A 9146-nucleotide genomic window follows, 5' to 3' on the forward strand; every position below is an offset into this window, starting at 1 on the left:
GGGGGGACGACACGGGACATCCCCGCTCCCTCCCCAGGGCCAGGCAGACCACGGGGTACCACGTGGGGGGAGGGGGAGGTGTGGGGGGCTGTCAGGGTGCCCGGGGGGGGTCAGGAGGGGGGACCCGTTTCCAGGGGGACCCCCCATGCGCGGGTGGGGAGGGGAGGGGGGACCCGTTTCCAGAGGGACCCTCCCATGCGCGGGTGGGGAGGGGAGGGGGGACCCGTTTCCAGGGGGACCCCCCCTGCGCGGGCGGGGGACCCGTTTCCAGGGGGACCCCCCCGCACATCCTGAGGTTTTCCTGGTTACCGCCCCCCCCCCGCCGCCTCGCCTCACCTCTCCTCTATCCCACCGCACCGGAAACAGGAAGTGGAGGAGGCCGGAAGTGGAAGCTCCATACATATCCCCTGAGGTGCATCGGGGAAATGAAGCCGGCCTGAAAACGCGACCCGACGGGAGGGTTCCGGGGCGGGTTGTTCCCCCCTCGGGAAAGTGGGGCCAGGCAGGGCCGGTCCTCGCTGTTCTGGGGCCCTACGCCGCCCCCCCCGGCCTCTGTGGGAAGTGGGGTGACCCAGCCCCAGTCTGCTCTGCTCCCCTGGCTCCCAGGCTTGGGGGGACCCGTCCCCACCCCCAGCACTCGCCGACAGGCTGCGCCGGGTCGCCCCACTCACCAGTGAGTGCCGGCCTGACGCCTGCAGCCGTCCTCAGGGCCGGGGGCCACCCCCCATTTTTTGTCAGTCTCCCTAGAGAGGGAGAGAACCCAGGAGTCCTGGCTCCCAGCCCCTCCCCCCCCCGCTCTAACCACCAGCTCCCACTCCCCTCCCAGCTGGGGAGAGAACCCAGGAGTCCTGGCTCCCAGCCCCTCCCCCCCGCTCTAACCACCAGCTCCCACTCCCCTCCCAGAGCTGGGGAGAGAACCCAGGAGTCCTGGCTCCCAGCCCCTCCCCCCCCCTCTGACCCACCAGCTCCCACTCCCCTCCCAGGGCCAGGGAGAGAACCAGTCCTGGCTCCCAGCCCCCCAATCTACCCTCCCTCTGCCCCAGAGTCCCGGCCCAGCTCTCCAATCCCATTTCATTCCCTCACAAACAGGCTCCTTACCTGGAAAGGTCACTGTGGGAGGGGGCGGGGGGTCTCCCCACCTGGTTGCTGCCCCAGCCCTGCTGAGTGGGGTGAAGGATGCACAGGGTGGCAACATGTACAGCGCCCCTCACCTGAGTCCTGCGCCTGCCCCTGCAGGGTCCCCACTGCCTGCTCCCCGACTCTTTCCCCACCAAGCACCATTTCCCACCCCATCCCCCCCACTCAGCCCCCCCGGGATCTGCCCCCCCGACAACCTCCACAGCACCTGCCACCATGCAGACCCCCACTCAGCCCCCCGCCCCGGATCCCTCCCCCGCACAGCCCTCCAAGCCCTGCTCCCCCGGGATCCCCCACACAGCACCCTCAGCATCTGTTCCTCCAGGTCCCCCCCCCCCCCGGATCTCCCCACGCAACCTCCTGGCACCTGCACCCCTGGGATCCCCTCACACTGCACGCCCGGCACCTGCACCCCCGGAACTCTCTGGGAATCCCGCCCCCGCCCCCGCCCCTGGCAACCACCTGTCCAGGCTGCACCTGCCCCTCCTCCGCCATGTGACCTTTGGACCCTCCCCCGCCCTCACCTGGGCTGTCTCTGTCCAAAACAAGGACCCAGGCGTCCGGGTGCAGGAACCTCGAGCCGTTGGGGCCCCCGCTCGCCGCGCTCCCCTGAGATCAGCCGGACCCCGCCCCCCTCCGACACACCTGGACCGGTCCAGGGGGCCGGGTTAGGGGCAGAGCCCCCCGCCCCCCCTTTCTGATCGGCCCCGCCCCCTTCCCGGACGGGCGGCAGGTGAGGTCGGGCTCGGGCTTCGCCTGGAAAGTTTCCCGTGGGGTCCTGGGGCGCCGGGGAGGAGGCTGGGGGGGCCTGGCAGAGGTGGGGGTAACTGGGAACTAGTGAACTCCGGCACCTCCCTGTTGTGTGGGGTGGGGCAGAGGTGACATGGGAGGGTGTGGGGCCGGGACAGGGGGTGGGAGCGTGGTGTTGGGGTGCTAAAGGGATTGGGGGTGGATTTTTGAGGGTGTTAGGTGAGTCGGGGGTGGGTGGATTTGGGGGTGCTGGAGGGATGCGGTTCAGGGGGTGGATTTGGGGGTGCTGGAGGGATGGGGTTCAGAGGGGGTGGATTTGGGGGTTCTAGAGGAGTCAGGAGATGGTAGTTCAGGAAGGGGCTGGATTTGGGGTGCTGAAGAGATGGGAGTTCTGGGGGGTGGATTTGGGGGTACAGGAGGAGATGGGATGCAGGAGGGGATGGATTTGGGGTGTCTAGAGGAGTCTGGAGATGGGAGTTCAGGAAGGGGGTGTATTTGTGGGTGGTGGAGGAATTGGGGGATGGGATTCACTGCCCCAGGAGCAGGGGGGATTTGGGGTAACACAATGGAGGAATTTGGTGGTGTCAGCCTGGTACCAATTGCAGATCATGGAGTTGGGGGTGCCCAACTCTGGGGGTGATGGAGAAGGGACACCAGGGGATGTTGGGCTGGCTGCCCCCCACCACTGACACGCCCCCCCCATTGCAGGTCCCCTCCCCCCACCATGTGGAGGTTGCCCGTCCTGCTCCTGCTGGGCCAGGCTTTCGTCTCCACCTTTGCCAGCCCCTCCCACAGGCAGCAGCCCCACACACCACTCGGGGGACAAGGTAAGTGTGTGTGTGGGGGGGCTTTAATGGGGGTCCCAGACCCTGGGAGAGGGAGCAACTCAGGCTCCTGGCTGAATCCCTCCCTCTCTCAACCCATTAGGAGAGTGTGTGCCCTAAATTGGGACCTCTTAGATCCCACTCCCATCCCAGAGTCAGGGAGAGAACCCAGGTGTCCTGGCTCCCAGCCCCCCCACCCCCGGCTCTAACCACTAGACCCCACTCCCCTCCCAGAGCTGGGGATAGAACCCAGGCATCCTGACCCCCATTCTCCCCGCTCCCTCCAGTGTTCCTGGGTGCAGATGCCGCACAGGGATTCTTGGGGCGCCGACTTCTCTACAATCATTGGGACTTCGAGCTGGTGACGCCGGGGAACCTGGAACGCGAGTGCTGGGAGGAGGTTTGCAACTACGAGGAGGCGCGGGAAGTCTTCGAGAACGACGTTGCAACAGCTGAGTACTGGGCGGGCACACACAGAGCTGTGGGGGGGTCACGGAGGCCTGGGAGGCTGCAGAGGGGGAGGGGACTTGGGTGCCACAAGGGGATCGGGTGTAGGGGGGATGGGGGAGTGGGGTCCCCATGACCCAGCAGGGAGCAGCCATGTCTCAGGGAAGGATCCCAGCTGGCCCAGAGCCCGGACACCTGGGTTCTCACCTCCCACCCCTGTCTCCCTGGGGCGGGTGAATTCCTTCCCAGCCCGGTGCAGGTGGGTGCGTCACTCGGGTTTGGGTGGGGGTGGAATGCCCACGTTTCCCATGGGGCCCTGCGGCATGAGAGTAGAGAGGGCGGGGCAGGCGGTTAACCCTTCTGACCCCATGAGCCGGCTGGGTCCTAATCCCTGTACTGCTCCAGGGGCAGGGGGATTCGCCCTCATTTTGTGGGGGGTGAGGCAGCTCTGAGGTACCACCAATCAGCCTGGTAGCCCCCCTCCCAGATCACCCCCATCTAGCTCAGCATCCCATCTCTGAGCAGGTGCAGTCCCAAACCATGCCATTACCAGGTAACCTGCCCCCCGCCCCCAGGGAAGTCACACCCCCCCCAGCCCCGCAGGCCTCCTTACTTAGGGGTCAGGTGAGCCCTGCTCGCCACCCAACGTCGGGGACCTTGTGTCAGGGAGTTCCGCAGGCCCAAGTGCAACAGGACTCTCCCAGCCTCCTTGCACCCTCCCCATGAAATCCTGTGGCATAGAGTTCCCCAGGCCCACCCTCGCTGTGTGGGATGAGCTGTGAATTTGCCCCTTTCCATTTCATGATGGGTGGGGAAGGGGGGAGGCTGAGGCTCCTGGGCTCAATCCCTGGTGCTGGGAGGGGAGTGGGGTCTAGTGGTTGGAGCAGGGGGGACTGGGAGCCAGGACTCCTGGTGGAGAGTGGGGTTTAGGATTAAGGGTCTCTAAATGGAGGGTGGAGGCAGATGTGGGGGAGCAGAGCAGCTGTACCCCTATATTAACCACGCATCTCTTGCGTTCCTCCCCCCCAGAAAGCCTTTTGGGACACTTATCCCCACAATGGGAAAGGCGGGAGCTCAGGTCAGTGTGGGCACCCCCCCAGATGGGAAAGACCCCACACCCCATTGCCTGCCCCCCTGAACCAGCCAGTGTCTGCCCTGGGGCCAGATGGGAGCCAGCACCCCCTGGAGGGGACAGGCCCCTGCCCCATTCCCTGCCCCCCTGAGCCAGCCAGTCCCTGCCCCGGGGCCGGGTGGGAGCTGGTGCCCCCTAGAGGGGACAGGCCCCATTCCCAGCCCCCCTGAGCCAGCCAGTCTCTGCCCCGGGGCCGGATGGGAGCCAGCACCCCCTGGAGGGGACAGGCCCCTGCCCCCCTGAGCCAGCCAGTCCCTGCCCCGGGGCTGGGTGGGAGCCGGTGCCCCTAGGGACACAGGGTCTCCTGTCTGCTAACCCCCTGCCCTCCCTGTGCAGACAGCCCCGGTGTGGACGTGGCCGGGCTGGTGGCCGGGCTGGTGGCCGGGCTAGTTCTGATGATCATGGTCGGTGTCATTGCCATGTATTGGGTCAAGTACCGGTCCAAGGAGCGCAGGCAACGCAGGTAAGGGGGGGCCCAGCAGGGCCTGGAGGGAAAGGGAGGGGCCAGAGACATGAGGGGCATCGCCCCCCGGGGCGGGAGGTAGGGGAAGAGAGGGGGTGGGAGGAGGGGCATGCCCCCCCGGGGGGAGGTAGGGGAGGAGAGGGGGTGGGGGGAAGGGCATGCCCCCCCGGGGGGGAGGTAGGGGAGGAGAGGGGGTAGGGGGAGGGGCATGCCCCCCCGGGGGGGAGGTAAGGGAAGTGGAAGGGGCACGAGTTGGGGGGAGGGGCACGGTGCCCCCAGGAGAGAGGAGGGGGCCAAAGATGGGGGTGGGGCACAGAACATTCAGGGGAGGGGAGGGAGTGGGAGGGTTGCAGCACCCCTGGGGGGAGGGGCTCGGCACCCCCAGGGGAGGGGAGGGAGCTGTGGGGGAGGAGCCCCCAGGGAAGGAGAGGTGGTGGGAGGGATCGCAGCACCCCCAGGGAAGGGAGGGGCATTACATGGAAGGGAAGGGGAGGGCCAAGGAGGAGGGGCAGGGCATTCTCAGGGGAAGGAGAGGGGCAGGAGCTGGTGGGAGGGGCACAGCACCCCCAGGGGGAAGGGAGGGGGTCGCAGGACCCTTAGGGGAGGGGCCCGGCACCCCCAGGAAGAAGGGAGGGGGTCGCAGCACCCTTAGGGGAGGGGCACAGCACCCCCAGGGGAAGGGTGGGGTCGCAACACCCCTGGGGGAGGGGCCCAGCACCCCCAGGAAGAAGGGAGGGGTCACAGCACCCCCCCAGTGGAGGGGAGAAAGGGGGGACTGGCACAGGGTCCACAGGGGAGGTGCTGAGGTGACGTTTCCCTGGTGGATTTGCTGGGGGAGTGGGGTGTGCCCCCCATAATCCTCCTGTTTGTCTCCCCCACAGCATCCACGTGCCCCTGAATCCCGATGTGCCCCTGACCTGCCTCCCTGGCGACCCCAAGCCGCTGGGCCCCCCTGGGCTGCCCTCGTACCAGGAGGCACTGGAGGCGTCGGGTGTCCACGACGCGCCCCCCCCGCCCTATCCCAGGTGGGGGCTGCTCGGCTGGCTGTCTGTCTGTCCGTCTGGGGGGGGTTGGGGGGGGCTGGGAGCCAGGACTTCGGAGTTCTCTCCCTTCCTAGCTGTGTGACAATCTGTAAATAATTTTTTGTGTGTTTCGTGTGGCAGCTCTTTGGGGCTCGGATGGTCTGACTAGAGTTTGTGGAGTGCCAGGGCCCCCTCGCTTTGGCTAGGGGGGTGGGGTCGGTGCAGCCCCCTATCAGCCCGTTCTCAGGCACACAGACACCCCCCCCGGCTGAGATCAGAGCCCCCACTGACATAGGCTGGTGCAGGCCCTGTGAATCTTGAGCCTGGGGCTACGCGGATCTGGGGGGCGCTGTTTGCAAAGGGGGGGACACCAACTTTGTGTCCCCTCTGCCTGGGCCCCAGTGTGTAACCTAATTTCCTTTTTCCTCCAGGGCTCCCAGCTCTTCTGCCCAGCCCCACTGATCAGACCCACAGCCACTGGATTGCTGCTACATGTGTGTGTCGGGGGGCGAGTATGCATCCGTTGGACACAATGAGTGTGTGGTGAATGTGCGAGACAGTGAGTGTGCAAAGCATGAAGTGAAATGGGGTGAATGTGCAGGTGTGAGTGTGTGAGGTGAGCGTGCAAGGTGAGTGTACATGCATGTGGCACAGGGTGCATGCAAAGGGGTGTGCAAGGCAGGGGGCACATGGGACTGGAGTGAGTGTGCACGGTTGGGGAGGTGCATATGATGGGGCCGTGTATGTAAGGCACGTGGATGAATGTGCCCGGGGTGTGTCTGTGTGTGAGTGTGAGACATGAGGGTGCAGGTGAGTGTGTGAGGATGGCGGGCATATGTGATGGGGAGTGGGTATGCAACATATGAGGGATGTGTGTGATGGGGAGTGGCTGTGCAAGATGCACACTCGCTCTACTTCACACACCCCGTGTAAGATAGGAAATGTGATGGGGAGCAAGTGTGTGAGATATTGGGGCATGTGTAGTGTGGGACGAGTGTGCAAGGCTGGGGGCATGTGCAACAGGGATGGGTGTGTGTGTGCCAGACACGGGGGCATGTGTGCCGGGGGTGGATGGATGAGTGAGAGACAGCGGGTCAAAGTGTGCAAGACACAAGTCTGTGTGGAGGAGTGAGGGGGCACGAGCATGCTGGGTGATGTGCACACATGCGATGGGGTGAGTGCGAGGATGAAGCAAGCGTGTGACCCATTGAGTGTGTGTGCAAGGCACAAGCGTGTGCTTGTGCTGTGAGTGGCGTCTGACAGTGTGGGGCACAGAGGAGCCAGCCAGGGATGACGCTGACTCACCCGGTCCCCGTCCCCCTGGATCCGGCTGCACCGGGGCTGGGACCCGCCTCCCGCGCCAGGATTGTTGTCAGCGAAATAAAGCGCCAGCCGTTTGCTAGAACCTGCCGTGTCCTACATCTGGGGTGAGGGCGCGTCTCGCCGGCTGAGTGCTCCTGGGTGTGAAACCCTGCCCCAGCCGCCCCCCTTTCCCGCAGCGGGGCACGTGATCGTACCTGTGCGGAGAGCCGCTCCGGCCACACCTGGCACGTGCCACCAGGGCTGAGCCACGGCTGGGGACACGGGGACACTGGTGCACACTCTGCCAGGGGTGAGCCACGCCTGGGGACACGGGGATGCTGGTGCACAGTCTGCCAGGGGTGAGCCACACCTGGGCACACGAGGATGCTGGTGCACACTCTGCCAGGGGTGAGCCACACCTGGGCACATGAGGATGCTGGTGCACGCTCTGCCGGGGGTGAACCATGCCTGGGGACACAGGTGCATGTGCTGCTGGGGCCGAGCCACGCCTGGGGACACGAGGACACTGGTGCATGCTCTGCCAGGGGTGAGCTACGCCTGGGGACACGGGGATGCTGGTGCACGTGCTGCTAGGGCCAAGTCACGCCTGGGGACACGGGGACGCTGGTGCATGCTCTGCCAGGGGTGAGCTATGCCTGGGGACACGGGGACGCTGGTGCACGTGCTGCCAGGGCCAAGTCACGCCTGGGGACACGGGGACGCTGGTGCACGCTCTGCCAGGGCCAAGTCACGCCTGGGAACACGGGGACGCTGGTGCACGCTCTGCCAGGGCCAAGTCACGCCTGGGGACACGGGGACGCTGATGCACGCTCTGCTGCTAGTGCATCTGTGCAAACTGCTTCCTGAGCCAAGGCTTGGACCTGTGTGGCTGGGGTGTGAATGGTGCTGGTGCACGCCCAGCGATCCTGTGCATGTGGAAACTCAGCATGCATCATAGCCTCCCTCGTGCTGCAGCTTGCAGGGCGGCCTGATGCCCGGGTGAGGGGCACTGAGGCCCTGGTAGCTCCGGTTTGGAGGAGGGAAGGTTGCAGGCCACGGATTGGCCTGTTGCTCTGCCTATCATTCATCTACATCAGCGGGTCACGTCCCTCCATTGGAGCGGATTGGTGGGAAGGAGACAGACAGGCAGCTCAGCCCAGCCAATGAAGCCTCGAGTAGGATCATGGCGGGAAGGGCTTTAATCCAGCTCCTCCTCACTGGAACTACAGCTTCCAGGATGCAATGCTTCCACTTCATTCCAAGCAGCTGGCTTCCTTCCTTCCTCCCGGTGCATGATGGGATTCGTAGTCCCTCCTTTCTCCCCCTCCCGCCAGAGGCTGCCATATCCCCTGTGTTGTTTGTAGGCCAAGGCAGACCATGGGGGCCTGGCCTACAGCTGGGGCCAGCCTAGGACCCTGTTTATAAGAGTGGGGGCAGGGGTTGGGGCATGACCAGCCCCTGGATGCCTGGGTCCTGCCCCACATTTTCTGGGCCCCACCCTCAGGTCTCCAATGCAACCCCCACCCCAGCCAGCCCCAGTTCTTGGCCAAGTAGGTGCCAGTGAGTCGTGGCCCCCCTGTCTCTGCCAGTGGGGAGGGCATGGGGTGACAGAGTCAGAGGTATGTGTGGGGGTCCCCCCAGCGTTCCTTGCTGTGTGTCTGCGATTGCACACCTGTGTGCATTGGGCAGGGTTCACTCTGCACACGCCTGGGATGGGGGCCGTGCAAGACAGACACAAGTGAGGGGTTTTGCAAGTTGCACAGACACATTGGGGGGTTGTGCACACGTGTGTGATATCGGGGGTGGGTGTAGCACAGGTGCCGTGTATGTAGCTGTCATCCTGATCCTCCATCCCCTTGGCCCCCTCCCCCCTGCCCCAATCCCTCCTTTCCCACCACCCTTTTCTGTCTCTGCCCCACTCCTTCCCCACCCCTCCCTCCTCCTCTCTGCCCAATCCCTCCTTTCCCACCCCCTCTTTTCTGTCTCTGCCCCACTCCCTCCATCCCCTCCCTCTCTGCCCCACTCCTCTTTCCCCTCCTCCTCTCTGCCCTTCTCCATCCCTCCGTCCT

The 9146-nt window shown here is 65.3% G+C and overlaps 1 protein-coding gene across 1 annotated transcript; it reads left to right on the forward strand.

Moving 5' to 3' along the window:
- The first annotated feature begins 490 nt into the window (after nucleotides 1-490).
- Nucleotides 491-7161, forward strand: PRRG2 (proline rich and Gla domain 2). The gene is made up of 8 exons (XM_030545049.1): nucleotides 491-673; nucleotides 1687-1870; nucleotides 2596-2714; nucleotides 2999-3162; nucleotides 4188-4236; nucleotides 4627-4753; nucleotides 5635-5778; nucleotides 6207-7161. The coding sequence occupies exons 3-8, from the start codon at nucleotides 2612-2614 to the stop codon at nucleotides 6235-6237; spliced, it is 618 nt and encodes a 205-aa protein (XP_030400909.1). The 5' UTR covers nucleotides 491-673; nucleotides 1687-1870; nucleotides 2596-2611; the 3' UTR covers nucleotides 6238-7161.
- The last annotated feature ends 1985 nt before the right edge of the window (nucleotides 7162-9146 follow it).

Source organism: Gopherus evgoodei, unplaced genomic scaffold, assembly GCF_007399415.2.
Source record: "Gopherus evgoodei ecotype Sinaloan lineage unplaced genomic scaffold, rGopEvg1_v1.p scaffold_35_arrow_ctg1, whole genome shotgun sequence".
Classification (NCBI taxonomy): Eukaryota; Metazoa; Chordata; order Testudines; family Testudinidae; genus Gopherus; species Gopherus evgoodei.